Genomic DNA, 13,391 nt, shown 5'->3' on the forward strand with positions numbered 1-13,391 from the left:
TGGGCACAGCTTGCTCTCCATATCGTACTGCCCAGGCTTGCGTATCTATGCAGCTAGAACACAACATCCACGGTCCACCCTGAGCAACAGAGGCCTCAGCAGACCTTTAATACCAAGTTAAGAGTGGAAAACAAAATAGTCCAATTTATAATCTTATCCAAAAAGCAATCCTTTAGTCCTATTGGAACTTATTACAGTACAGAATCCCTCAGAACCAAGCGGACTATGATCATATTGAATTCCAGCTTGCCTCTGATGTGATCATGAGCTCACAATCTACTGCATCAGATATAAAATAGGAGTTAACATGATCTGAAAGATGTTCCATGTCTTCAAACAAAAAATGGCAAGGCAGCTGAAAGGAGAAATAACTGAACTACCTGTTGATGTACGGCACTGAACCCTTGACCTGCCAGATACAATAAGTGCCTCACTTCAAATGCATTGCTGAGATCAACACCAACCAGAAGCCACATCTTAGTAAGCTTCATAGGAGATGGACTTCTGCATCTCTAACATGCGGCTTCACAGTACTTTTCAGAAGGGAATGGTTGAAAAGGGCTTGTTTCTGTGCTGTAATGCTCGTCATATGAAGAGCGTTTGATGGCTCTGGGTCTGTATTCATTTGAATTCAAAAGAATGAGGGGTGGCCTAATTAAAACCAATCGAGTAGTGAAAGGACTCAATAGAGTGGATGTGAAGACGTTGCCTGTGGTTGGACAGTCTAGGACCAGAGGACAGAGCCTCAGAATAGAGGGGCTTTTAGAACTGAGATGAAAAACAATTTATTTAACCAGAGAGTGGTGAATCTCTGGATTTCTTTGCGACAGGGAGCTGTTGGGGCCAAGTATTTAAGGCAGAGGTTGATATATTCTTGATTGGTCAGGGCATGAAGGGTTATGGGAGAAAGTAGGAGATTGGGCTCAGAGAAAAAAAAAATGGATCAGCCATGATGAAATGGAGTAGACTGAATGGGCCGAGTGGCCTCATTCTACTCCTGTGTCCTATGGCCTGGTGGATTTCTTCATGATGGATATATACAGCATAAACACAAGAAATTCTGTAGATGCTGGAAATCCAGAGAAATGCACACAAAATGCTGGAGGAACTCAACAGGTCAGGGCAGCATCTAGGGAAACGAATAAACAGTCAACTGGAAAGAAGGGGGAAGACAGCAAAATAAATGAAATGTGCGAGAAAATGAAGGAGGATAGCTAGTCATTTCTTATTCCAAGCAAACTACTACATAAACTAAAGTATCTTGGGAAGTGGCGGGGAAGCGCAGGAAGTCAAAAAAACAATCTTCAGTAAGAACAGAAGAAAAAAGTTACCTAGGGTTAGGGTTAGGGCACATTGCCCAACTTTCTAAGCAACTAAATTTGGAGTTGAATAATGATGAAAAGATACCTACTGAATCTGTGTACTGATAGGCAACAAATTTCCTCATCAGGGATATGGCAGTTGCCCGTTCTTCACCAATCTGAAAAAGGAAAGGAAGACACCAATCAATCCAAAATTTTACCAATAATAATCCAAAACTATAGATTTTTTTTTAAAAAGGAAGCTATCCACAGAGTGGGTGGCGGGGTGGAGATACGCCTCTTTTAAAGGAGGTGTAAGACACTCCTTCCTTCCGCTAGCCTGCAGGTTACCCTTGGGCAACATGTCGCACCTGCTTAGCCCCCCCACTCTGAGTCAGCTTCATATGAAGCCATGGGAATATGTGGTAGGCAGTCGTATCAGCAGCTGATGCACATCACAAGTCCTAGTTATGCAACCAGTGGGCGCCAAACAGAAAATCTCTGAAGAGTTTTGATAATGGCTTTTGGGGGGGGGGGTTGTTCATCACCCATCTTGTAAAGACACTGCCTAGAAGAAGGCAATGGCAAACCACTTCTGTAGAAAGAATTTTCCAAGAGCAATCAATGTCACTGAAAAACCATGTATTGCCCACGTCATACGACACAGCTCATAATGATGATAATGATTCAAAGGTGTTACTAAACCTAGCGTTGCCTAATGAGAGTCAAATGCAATAGCTAATATAAAATAGACAACAAACCATTGGAAACAGATCGATAGATAAGCATTAAAAGTGAAGTAAAAAGAAAAAACACAGTCTAACAGGAGAGGGGTCATCACTTCCTCAGCTATAGGTTGGCTTATTGTAGAACCTGATGGCCTCACATAGCGCTCTCTGGAAAAGCGCATTTGTCTTAGTCTATTACTAAAAGTGCTCCTCTGTTCAGCCAAAGTGGCATGCAGAGGGTGAGAAACATTATCCAGAATTAACAGGATTTTCAGCAGGGTTCTTTGTTGTACGACAGCCCCTAGTGTGTCCAGTTTGACTCCTATAATACAGCCAGCCTTTCTAATCAGTTTTTTGAGCCTGTTGGCACCACCCGCGTTGATGCCATTGCCCCAGCACACCACTGCATAGAAGATTGTACTGGCAACAACAGACTGGTAGAACATGTGAAGGAGAGGCCTGCATACTCCAAAGGACCTCAGTCTCCTCAGGATGCAGAGGTGACTCTGGCCCATCTTGTACACAGCCTGTGTTGGTGGTCCAATCAAGTCTGTCATTCAGGTGCACCCCCAGGTACTTGTACATCCTCACCACATCCACATCCTCACCATCAATAGTAACAGGGAGCAGTGTAGGCCTAGTCTTCCTAAAGTCCCTCCTCCCTTTATTACACAACTATTGCTGTTTTCAGAGAACTTCTGCAGACGATATGACTCAGTGTTGTATCTAAAGTTAAAGTATACAGGCTAAACAGGAAGGGAGCCAATACAGTTCCCTGTGGGGCCCCTGTACTGCTTATAGCCATGTTCAACACACAGCTCTGAAGCCACACAAACTGTGGTCTGCCAGTCAGGTAGTCCATTATCTAGGACGCAATGGAAGTGCCAGCCTAATCACTGAATGGAGGGAGATGTGAACAGGACAGCAATTGTCAAACCTACTGAAATACTCAATGGGTGCAGCACATATGTGCAGAGAAAAACAGTTAGCATTTTAGATCCATGACCCTGATCAGAATAGAGGAAAATTAGAAATCATGCAGGTTTTAAATTATAAAGAGAATAAAAGGTGAAGACAGAGAGGGTGAATGACAATTGGTGTTGGTGCTGTGTGAGAGTGAGTGACGAAGGCTTCCTAATTACAGCTCATCTTTCAAAGGAGATGCAAATAAAGAGAACAGAGGAGAAAGGAAAAAATAAAACAAGAGAACTGCAATACTGGAAACCTGAAATAAAACAGAATGCAAGAAATATTCAGCAGATTCAGGCAACATCTATCACAGGTTGATAATGTTGGATTCTGGTGTTATAACTCCAAGTTTATTGGATTTAAAAAGGAAAACAGGGAGGGAGGAAGGAAGCTGAGAAGCAGAATCTCAGGCGTAGCAATCTCGGGATTGCTACCTGTGCTGCACAACAGTAAGGATAGGAAGAGAATGAGGTGCCAGATAAATGTGTGACTGACGGATTGGAGAAGTGGGCAGGGATTCAGATTTCTGGGTATTTGGGACCTCTGCTGGTGCAGGTGTGACCTGTACAAAAGGGACGGGTTGCACCCAAATCCAAGGGGGACCAATATTCTTGTTGGCAGGTTTACTAGAACTGTTGGGAGTAGCTTAAACTGATATGGCAGGGGGTGGGAATCAGTAAGAGAGAGCTGAGGATGAGCCAGCAGGTTTACAAGTACATGATGGGTGTAACGTGAATGTAAGAAAGGACAAGCCAGTGATTGGGTACAAATACAGACCGAGTAAAGAGTTAAATTGTACCACAGAGGCAAAATTCAAAAGGGCAAAGAATGCAAGACTGAATGTGCTGTATTTAAATGTAAGTAGCATTCAAAATAAGGTGGACAAACTCATGGTGCAATTAGAGATTGGTCGGTATGACATTGTGGGCATCACTGAGTCATGGCTGAAAGAAGGCCATAGTTGGGAACTTAACTTTGTATCGAAACAACAGGCAGAAAGGCATAGGTGGTGGTGTGGCACTGCTGGTAAGAGATGGAATTACATCTTTAGAAAGAGATGACATAGGATCAGAGAACATTTGTGGGTTAAGTTAAGAAACTACAAGGGTTAAAAAAATGGAAATCATACTTAGGCTTCCAAATAATAGCCAAGATGTGGGGTTGAGATTGCAAAGGGAGCTGGAAAAGGCAGGTAATGAGAGTAATAACAGAATTGTGATGGGGGACTTCAATATGCAAAGGGTTGGGAAAATCAGGCTGGTGTCAGATCACGAGAGAGGGAATTTGCTGAATGCCTACAAGATAGCTTTTTTGAGCAGCTTGTGCTTGAGCCTTCTTAGATTGGGTGTTGTGTAATAACACAGATCTTCTTAGAGAGCTTAATGTAAAAGAACCCTTTGGAGGCAGTGATCATAATATGATTGAATTCATGCTACAATTTGAGAGGGAGAAGCTTAAGTCACATGTATCAGTTTCATAATGGAATAAAGGAAATTACAGAGGATTGAGAGAGGAGCTTGCCCAGGTGGATTGGAGGAGGATACTGGCAGGGATGATGGCAGAGCAGAGATAGCTGAAGTTTCTGAGCATAGTTCCCAAGGCGCAGGATAGATATGTCCCTCAGAGGAACAAATGGCAGAGGTAGGAAACCGTGGCTGATAAGGGAAATTAAGGACTGCGTAAAATCCAAGGAAAGGACATATAAGGTAGCAAAAGTGAGTGAGAAGTTGGATGATTGGGAAGCTTTTAAAATCTAACAAAAGGCAACTAAAAAAAAGTTATAAGAAGGGAAAAGATGAAGTATGAGGGAAAACTAGCCAATAATATAAAGCAGGAAACCAAAAGTTTTTTCAGTTCTATAAAGAGTAGAAGGGAAGTAAGAGTCGATACTGGACCACTGGAAAATGATGCTGGTGAAGTAGTAATGGGGGACAATGAAATGGCAGATAAACTTAATGGGTACTATGTACCTGTCTTCACTGTGGAAGACACTAGCAGTGTGCCAAAGATCCGTGAGTGTTAGGGAGCAGGAGTGAGTGCCACTGATATTACAAAGGAAAAGGTGCAAAGCAAACCCAAAGGTCTTAACATGGATAAGTCACCTGGACCAGATGGACTACATCCCAGAGTCCTAAGAGAGAGACTGTTGAAGAGATAACAGATGCATTGGTCATGATCTTTCAAGAATCACTTGATTCTGGCATGGTCCAGAGCATTGGAAGATTGCAAATGTCACTTAACTCTTTAAGAAGGGAGGAAGGCAAAAGAAAGGAAATTATAGGCCAGTTAGCCTAACCCCAGTGGTTGGGAAAAGTGTTGGATTCTATTACTAAGGATGAGGTTTCATGGTACTTTGAGACTAATGATAAAATAAGTCAAAGTCAGCATGGTTTCTGTCAAGGAAAATCTTGCCTGACAAATCTGTCAGTTCTTCGAAGAAGTAATAAGCAGCATGGACAAAAGAGAGGCAGTGGATGTCATTTACTTCGATTTTCAGAAGGTGTTTGATAAGGTGCCACAGATGAGGCTGCTTAATAAGATAAAATCCTACAGCATTACAGGAAAGATACTGACATGGATAGAGGAATGGCTGACAGTCAGGAGGCAGCGAGTGGGAATAAAAGAGGCCTTTTCTGGTATTCTCCAGGGGTCAGTATTGGGATCACTACTTTTCACGTTGTTTGTCAATGATTTGGTTAATGGAATTGATGACTTTGTGGCAAAGTTTGTGGATGATACAAAGACAGGTGGAGCGGTAGGAGTGCTGAGAAAGCAATGCGATTATAGCAGGACTTAGAACAAATTGGAAGAATGGGCATAGAAAGTGGCAGATGAAATACAGAGTTGGGAAATGTATGATAATGCACTTTGGTAAAAGGAACAATAGTGCGGATTATTATCTGAATTGGGAGAAGGTTCAGAGGTGCAGAGGGCTCTTAGGAGTCCTCGTACAAGACTCTCAGACGGTTAATTTACAGGTCAAGTCTGTGGTAAAGAAGGCACATGCAATGTTGGCATTTATTCATATTGGTATAGATACACCAGTGAAATTTGAGAAACTACTAGACAGGTATATGGAGGAATCTAAGGTGGGGGAATTATATGGAGAGGCAGGGTTTAAGGGTCGGCACAACATTGTGGGCCAAAGGGCCTGTACTGTGCTGTACTATTCTATGCTCTATGTTCTTATTTGAAGAGGAATAGAATACAAAAGCAAGGAGATAGTGCTAAGGCTTTATAAGACACTAGTCAGGCTGCACCTGGAGTATTGTCAACAGTTTTGACCTCCATATCTCAGAAAGGATGTGTCGTCATTGGAGAGAGTCCAGAGGAGGTTCATGAGGATGATTCCAGGAATGAAGGGGTTAACACACGCAGAGCTTTTGGCAGCTTTGGGCCTGTACTCACTGGAATTTAGAAGAATGCAATGGGATCGCATTGAAACCTACCGAATGTTGAAAGGACTAGATAGGGTGGATGTGGTGAGGATGTTTCCTGTGGTGAGGGTATCCAGAACTAGAGGGCACAGCCTCAAAACTGAAGGGCAACCTTTTAGAACAGAGGTAAGGAGGACTTTTTTTTAAAGCCAGAGAGTAGTGAATCTGTGGAATGCTTGGCCACAGACTGCAGTGGAGGAAAAGTCCATGTGCATATTTAAAGCAGAAGTTGATCATTCCCCGATCGGTCAGAGCATCAAAGGATATGGTGAGAAGGCAGGTGTATGGGATTGAGTGGGATCCAGGATCAGCCATGATGGAATGATGGAGCAGACTCAACTGTCTGCATGGCCTAATTCTGCTCCTATGCCTTATGGTCTTATTTTAGAAGTCAGGAAGGAGGCATATAAAACTTGTTGCTTCATGATCATTTTATTAAGAGTTGATACAACAAACAGAACAGTGATAGGGGTCTGCTACTTGAAGAAGAGGGAAAGTAAAAGATGACGTCTAACATAAAACAGCTACCTTTATACCGAAAAGTAAGAAAAATTCCATTCAAATCCATGGATAACAATAGACCAGTTAGAAAGTACTTAGTCAATACTGTAGCACAAATCAACCAAAGAGAAAATACTCATTCACTTAGTGTAAGAACAGTTCCCAACCTGGGTCCACAGACCTCTCAGTTACCAGTAGGGGTACATAGCATAAAAATGATTGGTGTTCCTTGTATTAGAGGCATATTATGCTGTTATGCATATAAAGGGTACTTAAAATACAAGCAGACATTTGTTAAACTGCAAAGAAAAAGACTATTAAAATTAAACATTCGGAGCCAACAATGACCTTCCAACAGATCTGGTCCGAAGGACTGGTCACCACTGAATTCTACAACATTAGACATCGGAGACCCACATGCCTGGTCAGAAGGTTAGATTTTCACTTTCAAGGTTACTTTGCTCAGGAAATCAGGTTCGGAGTGGAAGAGCAAATGCGATGACAATTAGAAACTTGAGGATACCCTTGCAGACTGAAGAGGTGTTCTGCAAAGCAGTCACCTGATCTGCATTTGATTTCTCCGGCATAGAGGAGTCAAAATTGTGGGTACTGGATGCAGTGCATTAAAATGGAAGCCGTGTAAGTGTACGGCTAGTTCACTTGGAATGTGCTTGGGTTCCTGAATGGTGGGAAGATAACTCGCAAAAGAGCAAGTGCTGAAGCTCGTGTGGTTATGTAGGCAACGACCATGTGATAGGAAGGGCTGTTAATGAACAAGGGAGTCATGGAGGAACCATGCTTTCAAAATGCTGCAAGAGGAGAAGAGAAATCTATGTAACAAGTATTGCCATCAATTTAAAAGTGTCAGAATTTATGGAGGAGGCTCTGGAATGTGGAAGTTGGTGGGACAGAAGATGACTAAAAGGAGCAGCACATTATTGCTCTCAGTGGAAAGGGAAAAAGTGAGAGCGGAAATTTAGGTAACGGGGAAAAACAGATTTGAGAGCCCTAATAGCTACAGAGGAGGGGAAACCAAGATAGAAGGAAGCTGTCAATATGCATTCATAGGAATAGCTTGATTACTCCAAGAACAAACAGTTGTTTCAGGACATTTGTGCAATTTTATAGAAGCATTTTCTGCAACTTGTTTTATTTAAACATGTTATTTTCATACTGCCCAGAAATGTACAAGGCATATAGGTTTAACAATTCAATACATACATTTGTAAACAGTCATACCTTACATTTCACAGTCCACAAATTGGGATCTCTGTGCGAATGGAGTGGAAAAAAATAGAATTAGATCAGAAATGTGCTAATTTTTTCAAACGTTGAGAAGATTTAATATAAGCTTATTGTTTCTGAAGAGTGACTTACTTTACACCAGGTAGTAACTGTTGCTGTGTGATGTCATCCGAGAGCTCATCTGAGGCACCGTAGAAACTAAAAACACAAGCAAGGGGAGATTATATCAAAACTTCTGCCTTTGTCTTCAGCTTCTACAACGTGATATGTTTCGAATCACAAGAGTTCTCAAATTTGATTAAACAGAATTACGTACTGGTCACCTGCAGTTGGCTTGGCATATTTATTCATATAATATTCACCAAGTTCCTCTTCTCTTTTGTCTCTGTAAAACACAATGAAACAGACATGTAACAATAGCATTAACAGGTACATACCATGACAATCTGACTTTCAGTTTCACTGGTAACTTAATCGTATCTCCCTGGAACTGTTCAGTACTTAGAAGCTGAGCTTCCATCTGAGTTTTACCAGTTTGTATGGCAGAGATTTCAATCAAATACGCCCCCTGCCCCCCAAGTTCATGCAGCTGTCCATATTAATAGGCCACATCAAAATAAACTGATGACGGCCTTACTTTGGCATGAGCAATTACAAATCTTTTCCCACATTTAAAGTGTTAGATCCTCTCCCTCCGCTAGTGCATTCACAAATTTCTACAGATATGCCATGGAGGGCATTCCAAACAGCTGCATCACTATATGGCATGGGGGTGTGGGAGGCATTGCACAAGACTGAAACAAGCTGCAGAAAGTTGTAAAGTCAGTCAGCTCCATCATGGGCACTAGCATCCAGGACATCTTCATGAAGTGATGCCTCAGAACATGGCATCCCAACAGCATGCCTTTGGCTGCAACTGACAACCATGACTTTCTTCTGTGGCTTGTCATGCCCTTTGCTCTCCACAAAATGTTTCAGAACCAACTTCCTCGCTGTAGGATCTTACTGTAGATCTCATCCACCCAGTTCACCTGAGCTGACTTTGCAGGCTGGAACAGGCATGGCCCTATCTCACTGGGGTATGAGGCCTGCCAGTTACCCTCACCTGGTTTAGCCCACTGTTGAAGCGGTGTACCGTGGTGTGGTTGCTGTTGCATGCAAACAGCTACTTGGAACCACAGGTGATTCAGTGGGGACCATTGCTGAGTGAGCTGCCCCAGAAAGGACACAACAAGCCCCTTCACCAGAAGTGCTACCCTTCCCTTCCCTAGACACCCCTCACACAGCAAGTACACGTCTATGGAAAGACAACTTTGTTCTTGACAGCTAAAATAATCTATGAATGTTTGTAATGAAGGAACTGCATCAAGATTGGGACAGCCATTGAAAAACCCCACAGAAAAATCAGCAATCGGTCTGTATATCTCCACATCTCTGACAGATGTACATTTGTTCTAGGAGGTCCTCTTGATCTCAGGTTGACTCTGCCTTCACTTAGGACCCCAGGGTGACTTTTCCCGTGACAGAGTGCTAAATTGAACTTAACTGAGCTAAACTGAACATTCCTAGACAGTTTCAATGTGGTTCAAAGTTTTATATTCTGAGTTTTTGGGTTGATTTTTGCCGTTTGTTTTCTTCCTTTTTTTTTACACATTGGGTGTTTGGTGTTTTCTTTGAACATGTTCCATGGTTTTTCTTTGTTTTGTGTCTGTGGAAAGACAAATCTCAGGGTTGTATACTGCATACATACTTCAATAACAAACGCACTTTGAATCTTTAAAAGGTGCTACACAGCCATGAAAACAGCTGCCAGAACAGATCGATCCAATGATGTTTAAATAGAGGCATGGAGTACAAAAATCAGGAAGCTTAGTTAAAACGTTACGCCATTGAAGTCCTTTGTCCAATTTGAGCATCACAGCCTTAGCAGAAAATGTGTAATTTACCTTCTACAATGCTAAAATGATTCCCATATCAACTACTGCACTCTGGCAACGTAAAGAGGGGCAAAACATTATTCTTCAGCCTCTCTTCTTCCGACCCGGCTGGTGGTGTAGTGGCATCAATGTCAGACTTCGGGACAAAAGGTCCCGAGTTCCAATCCAGCCAGCTCCCTGCACGCTTTCCATCCATGCAGGTTTACGAGCTGCTGATCTCTTTGGAAACTCACCCGGCAGAAGGCAATGGCAAGCCACTGCTGTAACTTGCCTTGTACGCAGTTCCCCACCACGTCAGAGAGGCGTGGAGGGAAATTGTGCGCTAACCAGAGAAACTCCGGATGCGACGTACCTTTCCTTTTCTCTTCTTCCCAACTTATTGAATGTCAGGTGGGAGGCACAGAAGTGAGGATGAAGAGAGCAGGAGATACTCTGATGTAGGAAGGTATAGGGCAGAACGGTAGTGTAGCAGTTAGCATAACGTGTTACAGCACCAACAATCACCTACTGGCGTTCATTTACTGCCACGGCCTGTAAGGAGCTTGTACATTCTTCTCACAACCACTCCCGTTTCCTCCAGGTGCCCGGGTTTCCTCCCACATTCCAAAGTTGTAAAAGTTAGGGTTAAAGTTAGAAAGTTGTGGGCACACTATGTTGGTGCCAGCAGCAGACTGCCCCCACCCATCCCATCCTCCGACTTTGTCAATGCAAAACAACATTCCACTGTATGCCTTGATGTGCAGGTGACAAATCCTTTAGATGCTGTTATGAGGATTGTGCCGAATGCTGTGGAAGAAGGTGCCAGAGCTCTGGGTCAATGCGGTTTGCGGATTGGACTCAGGTTATGATATATTTCTGGTTGCTCTTTTTCTCGTTGCTATTTTGAGCGACTTCGAATCCAGCAGCCTGCAGATGATGAATACTGAGCTGAACTGAATATGCCTGGACTCTTTCGATTTTGTGTTTCATATTCTGTGTTGCTGTTTGTGCGATTTGTTTTGGGTGTGTGGGGTGGGGGAGGTGTTTGATATTTTTCTTTGAACAGGTTCCGTGGTTTTCATTGTTTCGTAGCTGTCTGTGGGGAAGAAACTTTCAGGGCTGTATACTGCATACACACTTTGAGAATAAATGTACTTTGAATGATCACTTAATGGGAAAAGTTACCTCCAATGATTCAGCAATCTTCTTGCGCCTGAATGGTCTTCATCAAGAGCTAGGTTATCAATGTTGGAGGCTACAAAATACAACAAATAGGATAAAGAGGCAGACATTTTATTAACATATCAATCCCTGTTTGTCCACCAAAAATTAGAGTGTGACATATGGTTTGACTTTTCCCCTTTTAATTAATAATCCACTTAAAACAAGGGCTGAATTATTTCCAAAGACAAATAGATCAATGTGTCATATCAACTGGTCTCAAAGCAATATTGGAGAGCTAGATCATGTCATGTGCTCAAGTGACATGAAAGTAGTGTCAATCTGAAATAATGTACAACAAATCCCAAAGGAGAATTCACATTCCTGGACAGTGAGGAACAATTTGCAAATGTTTCTAGTTTTTACTTAAGTCACCTGTATAGGTTAAAAATATGGCTCAGATCCAATCCACGATTATCGTTCCCTGTTTTTCAATTGCACTCGGCAATTGCTAACTAAACAATGACCTTTTCTGTCAATGAACTACAAGCTTCTCCGTCAATGTTATTAATAATAATACATCAGTACTGTGTGGTCTCGTGTATGCATTCACACTCTCGGACAGCTGACATTTTGTACACTAGGCCATAACTTATAAAAGCATCGCACCCATGGGAAATACCATAAATACACAGCCATGCGACTGGAATCTTAATTTGTGCAAATGAAGCCGGCACAGTGAACAAAGCAACCTGTTCAAGTCAGCTTTGTTTCCAATGTTCTAGTAAAATTAAAACTTTCATATTTACAAATGGGATAGACTGAAGGATGGGGGAAAAGGGAGGAAGTCCTTATCAATAACTGAGCAGGAATGAACCCGTTGTCAACAGCTTCATTCTCTAAGTAACATGCCAGTGTAGAGCTTAGCGTGATGCTATTGCTGCTCGCTTTTGGAGTTTGGAGTTCAATTCCGACATCATCTGTAAGGAGTCTCTGTAGTAAGTCCTCCCAGTGGAGTGTCTGGGTTTTCTCCAGGTACTCCGGTTTCTTCCCACAGTCCAAAGATGCACTGCTACTTGGTCATTTCTGAACTGTCTTGTGATTAGGCTAGGATTAAATAAGGGGTTGTTGGGGGTTGCTGGGCAGTGGAGCTTAAAGGACAAGAGCCAATTCTACTCTAAGTGGCTAAATAGATAAATAAATGACAAAGCAGTGAGCAATTACTAATTCAATTAATTCCTACTAAAGTCAACGCAAGGTTGCCAAGTTTTGCCACACAAATTAAAAAGCAAAGAAACAAATTATTCTGGGCTGCAAACATAGCAGGTCAAGGGCGAAACATTTTTACCGCATGGTGTCTCAACACTGCTTCGGGCAAAGAATGCTGCGAAGGGGATCCTCTTAAATGGAAATAATTGAGTTCGTGAAAATCCTACCAACGACCTACACTAGCAAGCCAAGAGCATGTGTATATCTTTTAATATATGTTGTTATTTAGCCTAAAACTATTTCGTTCTGGGAACGGGGTGAAAGTAATGTGCTTCAGACACCCATCACAAAAGCAATTAGCAAGATGATTTAGAAAGGACCAAAAACCAAAAACAGCATTTCCAATCCCTCTTCATTATACACAAATCTTCGAGGAAGATGAGAAGACTAGTCAAACTCAGACCTTGATCTCTAACATCCCATCAATCAAAACAAATTAAAAGACAGATGATATGTTGCTTCAAAAAATATATTGCAGGACAATTTAATTTACTGATTACACAATCGCAAACTAAATCCCACAAATCAACCCAAAGCTATCATTAAAACAGACCAGGGCTTCAAAATTACTCTGTGCAAATATTACTATCAGAGTATTTTTATAAATGTATGAGCTTTTGTAGCAATGTGAGCATTTGCCCTAATAAATCAGTGAAGTTCCTGCTTTTACTAAAACAGATCTTCTGAAACTCAAAAATCTATTAAACAAGCAACAGATTTTTAATAATATTCATACATAGTAATTTGTTAGCCCTATTGATCCACAAACCAGTAACTATCAGACTCTATAGCAAACGCAGAATTGCATACATACCTTCAATTTCTTCTGTTCAGAAGGTAACAGAGTAAACAGCCAAATAATAC

General features: G+C 41.9%; 1 protein-coding gene across 2 annotated transcripts in view; it reads right to left on the bottom strand.

Annotated features, from left to right (window-relative positions):
* The window catches only part of supt5h (SPT5 homolog, DSIF elongation factor subunit), a 91,555-nt gene that overhangs the window by 44,572 nt on the left and 33,592 nt on the right, over window positions 1–13,391 (bottom strand). Inside the window, exons 5-10 of one of the 2 annotated variants that reach the window (XM_063059881.1) lie at window positions 13,342–13,353; window positions 11,283–11,352; window positions 8,498–8,566; window positions 8,314–8,379; window positions 8,176–8,206; window positions 1,412–1,480 (exon numbers count right to left, since the gene is read on the bottom strand). In XM_063059881.1, the coding sequence (XP_062915951.1) occupies window positions 1,412–1,480; window positions 8,176–8,206; window positions 8,314–8,379; window positions 8,498–8,566; window positions 11,283–11,352; window positions 13,342–13,353 (317 nt within the window). The remainder of the gene's footprint in view (window positions 1–1,411; window positions 1,481–8,175; window positions 8,207–8,313; window positions 8,380–8,497; window positions 8,567–11,282; window positions 11,353–13,341; window positions 13,354–13,391) is intronic. The other variant, XM_063059882.1, reaches the window with a different exon arrangement.

Source organism: Mobula hypostoma, chromosome 10, assembly GCF_963921235.1.
Source record: "Mobula hypostoma chromosome 10, sMobHyp1.1, whole genome shotgun sequence".
NCBI classification, from domain to species: domain Eukaryota; kingdom Metazoa; phylum Chordata; class Chondrichthyes; order Myliobatiformes; family Myliobatidae; genus Mobula; species Mobula hypostoma.